At 32.6% G+C, this 16,329-nt stretch overlaps 1 protein-coding gene across 1 annotated transcript; it reads left to right on the top strand.

Annotated features, from left to right (window-relative positions):
• Positions 1–1,678: 1,678 nt before the first annotated feature.
• Positions 1,679–15,235, top strand: LOC106072322 (uncharacterized). Its single transcript, XM_013232685.2, has 6 exons — positions 1,679–1,895; positions 6,309–6,410; positions 8,316–8,385; positions 9,234–9,366; positions 10,172–10,280; positions 11,900–15,235. Exons 1-6 carry the CDS (start codon positions 1,749–1,751, stop codon positions 12,065–12,067), a joined length of 729 nt encoding a protein of 242 aa, XP_013088139.1. The 5' UTR covers positions 1,679–1,748; the 3' UTR covers positions 12,068–15,235.
• The last annotated feature ends 1,094 nt before the right edge of the window (positions 15,236–16,329 follow it).

The following is a 16,329-nucleotide window of genomic DNA, read 5'->3' as shown; positions in this document are numbered from 1 at the left end:
AACCTCCGCCATTTTCCTATGTTGTACCAAGCTAACCGTGCTGGACTCGCCATTAATGTAACAGTCTCTTGAGTAACGGCGCATGGATTATCGACAGGGACGTGGAAGCTCTCTTTTAACTCCGCATCGTGCAATGGAAAAGCTCTCGCATTCCCTTGGACACTCCCACATGAGTTTTGTTTTGCTATTCATTCAGCCTTATCACTTCCCCGAATGATCGTTTCCACCCAAGTGCCATGTTGAGGCAGAAAAGCGGACCCCCGAGACTAACTGAACACGCAAGCTAACAAAGTCCTTCTATGTCCACATTGAAACAAAACATGCTACCAGAATTACAACTTATGAAGTAGTTTTAAAGTTTTGACCTCAATACTTACCAATACCCTAACCAGTTTCGACAGTTTTATGGTTCCCACACTAAAAAAAAAATCATTTTTAAAAAGTTCTCTTTCTGATTGTAACAATTGTAGCTGATTAAGATTGGAATTACATGCTGTATAGACACTGTGCAAAATTCATTTGAAAATATTTATTGGATACTTAAATATCTTGACATGTGTTTTCATTTTTTTTTTTTTTTTTACTATTTTACCCTTTTTGTGAAAAAAAAATTCACTTTTTAAGGTAAATTTTTTTAAAATATATATTTTTTTAAATCAATAAATGATCCGTCCAAACATACAAGCACATTAAATTGTGATAGATTTGTTGATGTTTCAGTTTGGGGTTTAACCTACCCTTAATAGAAGGTTTAATATTGTTGTTTTTTATTTGTTGTTGTTGTTAGGCCTAAGTATTTTTTAAAATGCTTTTCTTGTTTGTGAAACAAAGCTTGCTATTTTATATCAGTATGATTATTAATTAATGTTTAAAAGTGGATTTTGATTGCAGCTTTCGAAGAAGTGTAGGGGCTTCCACATACGTAAATCCTGACCTGGTCGTAAGAACAGAAGTAATATTGGCCACGTCTATTGGAGGAAATCTGCAGAACCGTATGGGCAGCACGGCCAATACCAAATATATTTTCAACTATTAGGCCTACTGAATCTTGCAAGTATTAGCATTATTGGATAGGCTAAAAAGCCTACAACCTTTCTGTTAGTCCATGGCATGTTTTTGTAAACTATTTGCCATAAATAGTGAAATAATTTCACCAAATTCTCTTAGAAGTGATTCTGTTTCAAATCTTGCACGCTCAAAAATGGCACAAAGAATCGTATCACCAGTGGCAGCAATGTCACGTCTTTGTGGTTTGAAGCATCCGAGAACAATGACACAAACTAGGCTTCACTAATTTGCTGTTTCACTTCGTTTATTATTAATCAATTAATCAATTAAAGGGACCAGAGACCAGACCTTTGTAACGATCGCGAAACATTTGGTTCGTGCAAAGCGGTAAATACGAAATAAAAAGACAAAGAAGGCAGTTATAAATTAAAAAGGCATGCTCTTTAAGCCTTTATCAGATTTAAAAAGAAAAACATAAATTGACTTTTTAGGTGACTAATGACTAGGTGAAAGCGGGACTTTGGTAGTCGCGTCTGGGCATTTTATGAAATGGGTTACATCTTGATCTGGATCTAAACCTAGATTCTAGATGTCTAGAATATATTAGTCTATAGATCTATATAGGTCTGTGCCCGGAAATTATAATCCGTTTTCAATATTTTATATAGGTTTGTGGAGTGCATCTAAAAATTCGTACTACACTACAGGGACAGCATAAACAAGAGAGAATTTATTTTGAAATGGAAAAACAAGACAACGACAGTATTGATCAAGCTAGCTTTAATATAGATCTACATGAATCGAATCCATGGGACCACGATGACGACAATATCAATAATCTCCGTAACTTTTTAATTAAAGCGAACCAGCTAGGATTTGATACAATGGTTGGTAATTAGTTACTAATTCTAAAGTAAATTACTTCTAACTTCGAGACTTCTACTTAGTAACTTAGTAACACTTACTTAGAGTGACTTATTAGAGTCTAGACTTACACTTATTAACTTTCTACTTAGATCTAGTTCTAGTTCTACTGATAGTCTGTGAGTCTGACTTCTATAATTATTATAATATAAATATATAATATTATAGTAGAGTATTCTAGATTTCTAAGATCTAGGTCTAGATCTAGTAAATCTAGTAGTATAGTAATAGTAGATATATATATTTAAATTTTAATATAGATTATAGATTCTAGATATATCATATGACATATATCATTTAGATCTAGGACCTAGGTCTAGAGAATTAAAGGGAAACTCCGATGGTTTTGACAATTTTTGATATAATATGGCGGAAAACAGATTTCCCATTGAAAATGCATTTTTGAATGTCAATATTCATTATCTCTGAATTTAAGCCACCTGTAACGTATTTTTTAGATCTGATACGTAGATCTATGTTTGTGTAAGCTTCATAAGCAACATTTTGTGGAAATTCGTTTTTATTAAGATTTTGTGCACTTGTGAAATTCACCAAGTAAGCTATTCACGACAGAGAGGTTTTACTTGTGGTTTTATGTGATCCCCTTTGAAAAGGTAAGAAACATATTATTTTTATAGTTATATGAAAAAAATTGCCTACTTATCATTAAAAAATGGTTGTTGTAAATGTTCAAGGAAAAAAAAAGTAAATTGAATGGTTCGTTTGTCCTAGATTTAAAAAAAAAATAGCCTCGATGCAAATACGAAAATTGGCTGTCGCGAATGTACGCTTGCCGATATTTATTTATTTACACTTAAATATTACCAATTTTAATTAGGAAACACATATTTTTATTTTAGAAATCATATTACAATATTTTCGTACTTAAAAAAGAGGAAAAAATATAAAAAATAATGTTTTATTACGTTTTTTATAAACCAATCGGAAGTGGTGTCGTCGAAATCGGAGGGCTTACGCTTTTTTAAAAACTTGTTTTTTCAATCATTCGCTCTGAATCATCGAGAAAGAAACATCGCTAAAAGCGATCTCAGTCCGAACTATCCATAAGACAATAGTTTTTATAATATTATCAACTATTAAGGTAATTATTGTACTTTAATACTACGTTGTCGCTTTCGAACAACCGATTTTCGAATAACCGGACATCGGCAATAACGCACGCGTGCTAAACAGGCTAAACGCTACACAGCGTGATGCCGCATGGAGATCGATATATCTTAATTTTAACTTATATTTTATAATCTAGACTAGATCTAGATTATAGAATACATAGATCTATAATCTATAATAATAGAGATTAGACCTAGCCCTAGTCTAGATCTAGGGATTATATACTGTCTAATAGAGGCTAGATCTAGATCTAGAAAAACTTCTACGGCGACTACGAGTGTTTTTTTCCTTTGTAAATTCTTTTTTTTTTACTGTAAATTCTTTTTTTTTTACTAACGCCAAGAAAACCAAGATCGGGATAAAAGATTGGATTGTAGATCTAGAATCTAAATGTTTTGATTAAAATTAATTACGGTATTGCTAGATTAGATCTAAAAAAAATGCTGACCGGTAAAAAATCGAGTGCTGTATCACTTCCATTGTTAGATCTAGACTAGATTCTAGATCTAGACAGTAATTTAGATCTATCTAGGTCTAGAGGTACTAGTAGATCTAGACTAGAGTCAAAATAACGCAGATACTACATTTTTCTTTATCTAGACACTAGATCTAGATCTAATAATACTTGTTATGTTTGTGATTTATAGATCTAGACTAGTCTAGATCTAAGACTAAATAGTAAATTCTAAATCTCTATAGATTATAATTATAGATTACTATAGATATAGACTATAGTAGAATAGATCCACTTATCATCTTATGACTTAAACTTAAGACATCGTTAAAAATAACAACAAACACATATAAACCAAATATAAATGTTTTTATTTCTTTTCTCAGCAACATTTACAACAGATACAAAAATTGAGATTATTTGAGATAGTAAACAGAAAACACCATGCACTTCTAGCTTAAGCCTATTATTAGGTCTAGAGTCTAGACCTCAAATGCCTAGATCTAGAAATGATCAAGAACAAGATCTATTTATATCTTGATAATAATTCATTTAATATTAGATCTTTTCTAGTCTAAAGAAAAAAAAATGAAGATAAATATAAGAAAAAAAAAGTGACTTTTTATGGTAGGGTGGGCCGAAGAGGAGACTTATTTATTAGTTATAAATACATTTCAAAGTTGTTTGTTTGTTTTTTCAAATGTTCTATAAATATACTTTACTTTGTGACACAGTTTTATGTTAATAATATTGTGAATTTGTGAAATTCATGGAATATTGGACATATCTTCTGTGAATTTTGGATTTTTCAATATTAGGGGTAAGTGTGTTTGATCTCATTTTTTTATGTTAAATACTTGCCTGATGTTAATGAATTTACTTTTTTTGGATTCCTCTGTTCTTGGGCATTAAAATTGATACATATTATGTCAAAACTGATAATGGTTTTGTTATTCAGGATGATGATAAAGTATAATTTGCAACTTTTTTTTTACCGAGGGGGTGGGGTCTGGGGGGGGGGGCTCAATTAATAGGCATAAATGTCTTAAAACACATGTTTATATATTTTTTTCAAATGTTCTATAAATATACTTTACTTTGTGATACATTTTTCTATTAATAATATTGTGAATTTGTGAAATTCATGGATAATTGGACATATCTTCTGTGAGTGATGGATTTTTCATTATTAGGGGTAAGTGTGTTTGACCTCATTTTTTCAAGTTAAATAATTGTCTGCTGCTTCTGATTTTATTTTTTTTGAATTCCTCTATTCTTGGGCAATAAATTTGATATATAATATGTCAATAATAGCCAATTTGAAATTGGTCAAAAAAATGGTCCTAAAAGTAGAATGTTGAGAGCTCAATTTGTTTTCCGCCCTATGTGTTTTGATTTACAGATAATGAATATATTCTTCTTTTTTTTAATTTGCAATAATAACTTAGTAATTGATGTTTTTCCGGCGTAATTTTCCTGCGCATCCAAAACAGTTAGACTTTCACTGGGTTTCTATGTGACGTCACAAAGGTGTTTTAATCTATTGACTTATTGTATAACAGGAGACCATACAGTTTACATTCTCGTAAAAGAAATATATCTTTGTCTATGCAGTTAAATCTAGGATCTTGTAAGCAAAGAAAAAATGCGTATTAAAAGTAGATTTACATGCTTGACTAGCCACGCAGTGTGTATTGTCTTGCCAGACCACTCAACACACAACAAACACTATCGCTTGGTTTTCTTGTCCTGTCATGACCGACTACACGTAGTCTCGATTAGCCTTACACTGACCAGCTTGTTCGAATCATTCAGACACACGATCTATTTACTTCTTGGGATAGTGAGAGGCTTAGATGAAAATGTTACTTTTTTTTCTCGAGTTGGTTATCCTAATGCTTTTGGATCTATCTATACATGTTTATATATATAACTGTATCATAGCTCTGGACTAGGCCGTCACTAAGCCTAACAGCTACTGTAAGAATGAAGCGATACGATTGGTTAAATCAAGTTTCTCTTTCAGTATTGTTTAGGGAAGTGACGCATGAAATAACTTAAAACAAAATCTCAAGGAATCCCGTTTTTTTTAGATGTCAAGAATTTACTGACTAATTTATTAAATATAAAATTTTCTAAGCATTTAAATAAAAAATGATATAATGTTTACTATTACAACTTTTTACGCAGAATTTAAATATGTCAATAACTCAAATTTGAAAAATTATCGGAGTTTCCCTTTAAGTCTTATATTAGAGTACTTATTACTTAGACTGACTTGACCGACTTAGAATCTAGTATCTAGATTAGATAATCATGTAAACAATAAACTTGATTCTAGACTACTGCCTAGTTAGGCCTAGTAAGTAACTTGAATCTCTAGAATAATCTAGCTAGATTCTCTCTGACATTTAGTGACATCCAATATATCTTACTTATCATCTATTATACAGACTTTTTTTTTAAGTAGGAAAATTAGATAAAATTTACAATTCTCTCTTTTTACAAAGCTTATATAGTAAGACCTAGTTTTAAGTTACTACGGGATTCTTGTTGACTACTGAGAGACAGTCCCTGAATAAATTACAAAAGTCATAGACAACAGGATACAAATGTGAAATGAACCTTAGACTTAAACATAATTTAAAAAAAAAAAACATGGGACACTGCTTCTTTCACCATTTTTACATTTTTATAGGTTATAGGGTTACATTGAAACATTTACATATTATTTAGGATCTAGTAAAACCAAATTTATTGTGTGTGCATTATAAATATTTTTATCTTTTAGAGAAATCAGACCAAAATTTCTAAAGCCCTGAAGGAACTCAGCTCTTCACAAATCATAGCACAGCAGAAAGAAATCACACAGAAGAACAAGACATTATTAAAGGTAGCCAATTAAAAAAAAAATTAAAGGAGAAGATATATTGTTTCAAAGTTATAGTGTCACAGATGGATAACTGTAACAAGAGTGCTCAAACTTGTGAAAATTATTGTGATATATTTGTGCCCAGTCCTAAGCTACCTTTAAAAATTGTGCAATTGTCACTTATTATTATTATAATTTGATTACCAGTCCACATGTTGAGACATGCTGTAGCAAAGTAATTTATTGAAGCTTAGATTCTATTACTGCTGACCAAATTACTACACTTGTCAGTTATACAACCCTGGTGATCTCTACCAATTATCACTGCTGCACTGTCCGAATATTATGGGGCCTGTACAACCGGGGAGGGGTTGCAGTGGCTGAGTGGTTAAGCGCCTAGCTACCATACTTTGGGTCCTGGGTTCGAATCTCAGTGAAGACTAGGATTTGAATTTTCAGATTTTTTAGGTATCCACCCACATGACACTCTACTTGCCAATCATTTGCCAAAGAAACATATGACCACAAGGTCTGAAAGGGAAACTTTACTTTTTTTTTTTTACAAACGGGTGGGCTGCACAGCGTTACTGCGCCTATTTAGACAAATCAACCCCCTCTGTGAGTCTACAGATCCCAGGGATGGTCGTCTCCCAGAATGTTCTGTGGCGGCTGCTTAGGTGATGACTATTTGTCCCTACAATGACAGGAACAAATGGTCATTGCTAAAGAGTATGAAGTGCTTTCTTATAATTCACACAATATTTATATTTCATCCAGTTAAACCACAAGAATAAGTTGAACTGCTTCTTTAGATGTTTATTGGTGAACAAGTCTCTATATATAAAGTTCAGAATAATAAAATCAATTGACAACTTTAATGCAAAAACTCGTCGCATAGGTCATAAAAATCTGTCTTGCTGTCTTATTCTGTCTGTCTCAACTATACCTATCTATCTACTCTGAGTTTCTGTTTAGACAAGAAACTGCCTGAGACTTCTATCCTGAGTCTCAGCTCCTATACAGTCTAAACACAAGTCTAACTAATGGAGATTATTACCTCCCTTACATACCTTGGTTTGTCTCCTAAAAAAAGGAATGTGTGTGGCATATAGTCCACACCGTAATTGAGATGTGACCTCTAGTTAAGCAAACAACCCAGTGTCATCCTTTAGTGTCCTACCTCTAGATAGTGTCACCATGTTGTCTTTAAAAAATTACATTAATCCCTTCTGACTTAGAAGGCGCAGTGGCTGAGTGACCCAGGTTCGAATCCTGTTGAAGACTGGGATTTTTAATATTGAGTCCACCCAACTCTAATGGGTACCTGAGATTAGTTGAGAAAATTAAAGGCGGTTGGTTGTTAAGACGTTAAGTTGGTTGTATGACACCCTCATTAACTCAAGAGCCACAAAAACATCATTTGCCCTACAGATTGCATTGTCTGAAAGGGGAACTTAACTTTTGATTTTTACTTCTGACTTGGTGTGTTCCCACATCTATCTATACTCTTAATTTGATGGACTGGTTTGTCTATCTCTATCTGGAGATGGCCCTACACTGCTTGACAAATGTCTAGTAAATGTCACTTAGTTAAGGAATCAATCTTGTCAATGATCCATGAGTTTGAATTTAGGGTCGTCCCCCTCCCCACCTTTTTTTTTTTATAAATCCCTTTAAAAGGGATTACGATAAATTTCACACAGATATCCCTTTATTCTCCTCCTCCCCCCCCCCCCCCCCCCAATTTTTCCAACTTGTCCAGACAAGTGATTTAGTGTATTTAGAAAGCTAAACGCATGAAATATGCTAAACAAAGTTATTGTCAGTATCCACAAATAAATCAATGAAAAAAAATTTTATTTAATTTCTAACCTTTTTTTTCTTTCTTTGTTTTTTAATTTAATTTTGAATCTTTGTTTTTTGTAGGCTAAATACTCAATACGAAAACACATAGAAGAAAAGGAAACATCCGATGTGCTACATTTGAATTTAATTGGTGAGTACAAAAAAATTATAATCAAAATTTTAAGTGTTAATAATAAAAGTATGCTTTAGTGTCATTACCTGATATGAGGGGATTGTGTGGTTAAAATATGTCTAAGTATTTTCAGAACTATGTCTGTTAATTGACCTTTTTGTCAGAGATACTTATTTAAGTGAAGAAACAGAACAGAAATCCTATTTGCCAAATAAAACACTTTTATTCCTCAACTTGGAATCAAGGAAATATTGAACACACATTACAAATACACAGTAAAATTAATTTCACTAGTAGATTCACAAAAGTAAACTTATTTGAACAATTTAGCGACCCAGCTTAGTGTCGTCCCCTTGGTTAAGAACCCTTCCTAATCTTCATTTCACCAACTGCTGAGAACTCATAATATACTTTGCGATTCAATATTTTTAGAACTATGGAAATTCCAGTATCTATTACTAGTAGTATGAGCAAGTTATCATATTTTCTCGAAGTTAATTAATTTATTAGTCCAAGTAATGAGGCCTTGTTGCGTATATTACAGTAGTATGACAATCTTCTGGACCTTTTTTTTTCGTAAACAACTTATTTATTCAAACCACATGACCTTGATGCTACACTACGCTACTTTATGTGATATTACAGATATATACATATGAAGCCAGTTTTATTGAATTGAACCAGTAGGCTGTTTAGTTATCTATGAAAAAGAACTCATGCCATGAAAAAGAACTCGATGTTACTTGTTTTTTGTTCCTTTCATAATTTTTTGTCAATATACTCACTTAATTTTTTAAGTTTATTTAGAAAACAAAACAAAAAAAAAGCACAACTTTATTATTGCAACTCTAACATATGTTTGTTAGAGGAACGTATTAACACAGTCAAGCAGCTTTGCACAGACCTGGACACAGTTTTACAGAACACAGAGCTCTTAGTTAATCGTCTTCAGAAACCATTTGTAGGAAGCTATTTAAAGATAGATGCTGCTTATCACAGGTAATTTGATCTTCAGTTTAGGACATTTTGGAATCTGACATTGTTTAATGAAAGAAAAGAGAGAAATAGCTTTGCACTTGCATTATAAAAAAAAAAATAATGATCCTTAATTTAAGATAATTAATGTTTCATAATTCCTTTTTTTTTTTACTTAAAAAATGTGCATTCAATGTACTTTATACTGAAAAATTCATTTCACTATTGCATTGTCCCTGAAATATGTAAAAATGTTATTATCATCAAGTTTAGTTTTGATCAGTAGTATTATCTATGTTAAATCAGCACAAGCTGAGCACAGTATCTAACTTATAATATACTATGTGATTCTATATCTTACTTATAATATACTTTGTGATTCAATATTTTACTAATAATATACTATGTAATTCTATATCTATATCTATGTGATTCAATATCTTACTTTTAATATACTATTTTTCATTGGCTGTGAGGTTGTGATTACAGTTCAAAAAATTTATTTCTATTTTCTTTAATTTAGGACTACTTGTGGTTCCAACATCAACATTTTTGATATATTATGATTTAAACAAAACACATTACCAGTATATCTCTTCTCTAGACTGTGACATTCTGTTTCCATATGTCAAAAATATTTCACTAACTAAAAAAAAATATTTTATTTTTAATCATGAATAAGCTTTTTAGCAGGTACTTAAAGCTTAGTTTATGCCAAAAATATATTATTTTAAATGTTGATTTGTTAAGGATGATATTTAATAATCATTAAATAATACTAATAATTCCCTTTTGATACTAATTTCATTCATAACCTTCTTCTTTACAGGCATGCTTCTGAATTATTCATGCAGCTTGTGCCAACATTAAATGATCTGAACTTTCATTTAGAAAACTTGACATGGATGGCAAATAATGATTTCTCTGCTGCACAATTGGTAAGACTTTATTCCTGATCTTATATTATGACAAGCAAGAACTACTATATGGAAGTTTGCTACTGAAGGCTTCAGCTTGCAGTCATTTATGAACTATGGGTGTGAATCATAATCCTTGGTTTTGGGAGCAATAAAGCAGTCTTAGTCTTAGTCTTAGTTAGTCTTAGTCTTAGTCTTAAAAGAAAGTTGTTGCACAACTATTTCTTACAGAGCTCAGTGATAATAGAGTTTATCATCCCTTAGGGGCAATCTAGAAGTATGGCATAGTTTTAGTTTAGGATAATTCTGGAACATTTGATCCCTGACAGAGTGTTTTATTGTTAAGGAAATATGAACTATTTCAAATATGAATTAGAAGTAAAGTTTCAATGATTATAACTCTTGTAATTGTATCTTGACCAGCAAACTATGATAAATACTGAGTGTTTAACTTTTTATTGACAGCTTAGCAAAATTTGACTTTATAATCTTGAATCTTTATTTCAATGTGGAAATTGTTAATTGTGCTTTCATAAATAGTTTGAAATTATCTATTAAATAATCATACTAAAAAAATGTGTTTATTATAATAATATAACAATGTGTTATATACAGTTATACACTAGGCTTTTATATGATTTATAATATTGTGTGTTTTATATAAGATAATCATAGGATGACAATTATTTTTACATTACAATTTGTTACACACAAATGGAGGAGCTGACATTTGAATTGAATGGCCCAATGGAGAAAGACTGGAAAAGTCAATTGCAACTGGCGATCTCTCAAATAGCCATAGAGCAGAAAGGCAAGCACTGGAATTAGCAGCTACCATAAACTACCCATTTTCACCAAACACCCATATTATCTTATTGACCGATGCCAAAACAGTCCTTCAAAGCCTGCAAAAATCGGATACTTCCTATATAAAGCAACTCAGGACAGCTCTTGGTAAACCTTAACATCAACAGCAAGGAAACTGTTATTCAATGGATTCCAGGACACATTGATTTAGAAGGCAATGAAAAAGCAGACATATTGGCCAAAGATGGAAGAACGAACAAACAAATGAAAATCCCTTTCTACCTGGAAGAAATGGTGAAAATGATAAAGTGTAGAATAAATGAGAATAGGACTAGCTCACATCCCAATCACAAGAAAAAGGATGCCTATTGTGGGCTGTCTTGGTGTGACCAATGCATTATTTTTCAACTCAGAGCTGGACACAGCAAAGTAGGACGACATGTGTTTTGGAGGCTAGAGGTCAGGACTGGCAAAGCTAGCCCTTGTGGGGCGTCGCCAGAGAATGCTGATCATGTCCTTCAAAGCTGCGTACTGTATCAAGAGGCCCGAACAAGACTTTGGCCCCAAAACCCTCCTATAGAAGAAAAACTTTACAGAGCACTGCCTGATCAGGAAACCACTGCATGGTTCATCTCAGAAATAGGATTACTGATCTGAACCCTCCAATATGTAAAATGAGAATGAAGAAGAAGAAGTTACTCAAGAAGTTTATGTCTCTCGTGATTATGTTTTTGTTTACTAATTAGTTTCAATCATGCTTAAAAAAAAACAGCAAGCATATATGAATGCTAACTTTATTATTATTATTTTTTTTTTATTTTTTTTTTTTTTAGGAGCCTCTTTTGAAGGAAATTCAAAGTCGTGCTGCTTCTTTGCAAACAACTTACCATACGTTATCACAAATAAGAAAAGGCATTCAGAAGTTAAATCACAGTTCTGACATTTTGTTTGTGATGGATCAATCTGCTGATTCAAGTCTAGCTACTCCTAGAAAAACTTAATACAAGTCTAACTAATCTTAGAAGAAATTGTGATTTTGAAAGAACATTTTCATTTTATTTTAAACTCAGGCCAGTTGCTAAAAGATTTTTTAATGATGTTACACATTAATGCACTATAGAACTGATGTTGTTGTTTTTTATAGCTGATAGATCTTGTTAAATATGGCATGCTATTTCACTCTTTGACTAATATCTTCTTGAGGTATTTGTTATGGTATTTCATTTTATTACTTGTCTTCACAATCACATCTATATCAATATTTCTACATTTCCACACATTCTGCATAAACAGGCTTATAGATTTTAAAACTTAAATCAAGTTTTTGACCTGTTAGGGAAACCTGTTATTGAAAAATAATACTGCTTTTGATCTATAAATGTTTATACATTTGGCTTTCATGTCTATCAAATTGAATTGGAATTTTATTGAAATATTTATTTGTAAAAAAAAAACAGCCACACCTGCCTTCTATACTTGTAAATTTATACTTATGTTTTGGCTAATCATACATTTTCCACTTATGTTGGATTGCCTTTCATTGTAATTGTTGAAACACTTGTTGTTTTAGTTGATATATTATTGAATGTTGGATAAAATTGAAACAATCTGCTTCTGATAAATTATTTTTTAAGTCAATCATTGATTTTAAGTTGAATTTTTATTTAATCAGACATTTGTACTTTTTCATTTTTTTTTTATTGAACTCAAAATTGAATTTAAAATCAATGTGATATATATTGTCATGTTGAGAAGTTTTATTGACAAATACCCTTTGAATTTGGACTATTTTAGTTTGAAGACTTCAATTCATTCACAAGTAAATATAGGCCAATGAGTATGGTCTATAGACAACAATGCACCTTTAAAAAGCTTTGATTTAATAAGAGTGTAATGCAGAAGTATTAAAACTTTGAAATGTCAGCACCAAACTCTGTCAATTAAGTATGAAAATGAAACTAAAATAATCCAAGATTATTGTGTTTTTTTCGTTTTTGTTTTTGTTTTTTTGTTGTTGTTTTAATAACTCACTCTGTATGTTTGGTTCAAAGTTTGTACACATTATTTCTCAAACACCCTATCTAGGATCAAGCTGTGATTTTGCACAATTATATTATTTCTTTTAATTATATTATTTCTTTTACCTGACAACTCAAGAATTAGAAAAAATGAAGCAATTAGTTAAATAACTATTGGTAATTAATTATTTTGTCTGGTATCTCGAACAAGGGAAAGAAATTGTTCTTAACTGAAGTGGAGGTATAAACTGAATATTCCCCCTTTATAGATAGTCATTTGAGGCTAATGAATACAAAGACGAAATAGAAACAATAGATAACTATACAATCTTCCATATTCATATGCTCTTCGCAAACTGAGTGGTTACCGTGTTGGCTTAAGAAAGCTTTAGCCCACGAGTTCAAATTCAGGGCGTTTTTTTTTTTTTTTTGTAAATACATTTAAAAACGATAAACCAGATACTCCGTTCTATCTCCCTACCCCTTTCAACTGGTCCAGACAAGTGATAGGATCATAGCGTATTGAGAAAGCTAAAAGCATTAAATTGCGCTAAACAAAAACAATTGGAAAAAATATTTCTAATCGCACAGATTTATTATTGTTAGCCAAGATCTATTAGGTACGAATGTAATCACTTGACTGATCCAAACTAATTGATAAGCTTTGTTTAAAAAAGAAGTATTTTTTGTACTTTGCTTGTCATTAGTTCCCCTATCTGTACGCAGCTTTTGGGTCCAAAGGTTCATCTAGAACCAATACAATTTGGGATCGGCGAACATCTAGAACCAATACAATTTGGGATCGGCGAACATCTGGAACCAATACAATTTGGGATCGGCGAACATCTAGAACCAATACAATTTGGGATCGGCGAAAATCTAGAACCAATACAATTTGGGATCGGCGAACATCTAGAACCAATACAATTTGGGATCGGCGAACATCTAGAATAAATACAATTTGGGATCGGCGAACATCTAGAACCAATACAATTTGGGATCGGCGAACATCTAGAACCAATACAATTTGGGATCGGCGAACATCTAGAACCAATACAATTTGGGATCGGCGAACATCTAGAACCAATACAATTTGGGATCGGCAGTGTTTGTAGATCTTCAAGATTATTGCACCGCGAGAATATAGCACTGTGTGCTGTACTTAAGGGTCACCAGGTACTGATTTCTCATTTTCACTGTATGAGTTTTTACCGCCGCACGGCAACGGAGGTTTCAATGAAAAGTTTCCCTAATTTTGGTCTCTGTTATTTGCTTTTGTCTTGTCTGAGTTTCGGGGAAAGGTCGTATGCTAGGCATTAGCAAACATTAATTCAATCTTTAAAAAAGAAATATTTCTCCCTTGAATCGGTAAATCGGTGTGACCATTCGTTTCTATACCAACCTTAATCTTTAGAAAATATATACTTAGAATCTTGATAATAAGGGATGGGGGCAATGTTAAGGAAATGTAAAATGGAGGGAAGGGAAGAACCGCCACATCCTTACTCTATTAGGCTCCATACAGAGTCACTCCTTGATAAAGATTTTTCGCTCTCCATTTTGATTCTGAACTAAGGCTTCAGAAAAACAGTGTACTTTTCTGTCAAAACCCCAGGTTTATTACTATTACAAACTTAGTGCCCCCACTTTTGTTTGTCTAATCCAATCAGAGAGCACGCGAAACTGTTCTCAGTCTGTTGAGCGTGCTTAAGCATTAGTAGGTAGGGCCTATATTTCGTTGATGCTGGTGCAAGATGGAAAACTTTAGAAAAGTCCCGGTAAACACACTAGATCTAAATCTGCCAAGCATTAACTAAACGTAAGCTAACCATTCATTATGTTTGGTGCTTAGTTAATTTCACGTACCCATACAAATTAAAAGGACTTGAAGAAAGTAGATGTCTTATCCCTCCCCCCTTTTTTTTGGGGGGGGGGGGGATTTTATAGGCTTCTTTTGTTCAGTTGGTTGGAGTCTCGCACAGGACAAAAAAAAATATGAGAAAAAAAATAAATTGCAAAACTTAAAACAGATCTTGAACATGACTATTGTTTACTAGTCTAACTCTTGTCTCTACTGTGGAAATTGCAATACATGCATTTCAGTTATTTGTCGATTTGTAGACCGTAGATGAATAAATAATGTGGACATAGGCCAGGTTTTTTAATTTTAATATTTATTTGTTCGTTATTTCTTTTTAATTTTATTTAGCCACCAAATTCACTTCAACTATGTATCCAAGCCGGCCCTGCGACCAAGGTAAGAACCACTGAATGCCACCACCACTTTGTTCCTATAACTGCCCATTGCTCCGCCCTCCACATTTTCCCAAGGTGAGAAACGACTTCCTTTTCCATTGCAACTTAGCAGCTTCCATCCTTTGTTCATTCTATTTCGGATGTCGTAAACATCGGACAGGCTTCTGGGTGGACCTGATTAGAACTTAACGTGCACTCAGGCCATGGAGACCAAAATAAATCTGTAATCGTGAATCTCTTTGTAAATTTAATGAGCTGGCGCGACGCTCCGGGACTTACCAGAAAGTCTGAAATAAATCATGACTATTTGTAGTATCTCAAGAATAACAGTCAAAATTTACAAAACAATGCCACGAATAGCTAATATTCAACAGGGCTATATAAAAACATTCATAAGAAAGCTAAAAAGATTTAAGAATCAAAAAATCACCCTTTGGGTCAGGATTTTATTATTTTACCACCACAAAAGAGATACAAGACACCGATAGCAAAGACAATAAGACACAAAAACTCTTGTTCTCCCAGCAATCAAATCATTAAATACAATTCAACTATCTGATATAAACATTTCACATGTAAATTATGAGTGAGTCTGGTGTGAATGTATACTTTGGTTTTCTATAGTTATAATGTTTTGTTTGGTGTAATACAAAAATTGTAAGACAACTTTCCTTATGGATAATAAACAAAATTACTATTATTATGTTAGAAAAGAACGAGTATTCATTCTCTGGCCAGGGTCGAGTTTCGTTAAAGGGAAACAAAATTCATCGTAGTCCCTTTATCAGTTTCCACCGAGGAATTTTCTGGTGATGTGGCAGGTCTGCAGCAGTACCGCCCTCTGACAGCAACGATTAGGGCGATTAAAATCTACCGTTTTGTCGGTCAAAATAGGTCTATCCCAGTACAGTAGGTGATCAGTAGAATCGAGAACCTCTTGTGGTGAGTATTTGTAATAAGGAGGAGCATCCTTACCGATCACATTGTGT

Source organism: Biomphalaria glabrata, chromosome 2, assembly GCF_947242115.1.
Source record: "Biomphalaria glabrata chromosome 2, xgBioGlab47.1, whole genome shotgun sequence".
Classification (NCBI taxonomy): domain Eukaryota; kingdom Metazoa; phylum Mollusca; class Gastropoda; family Planorbidae; genus Biomphalaria; species Biomphalaria glabrata.
The sequence above is the reverse complement of the archived record's forward strand: the minus strand, read 5'-3'. Positions and strand labels throughout refer to the sequence as shown.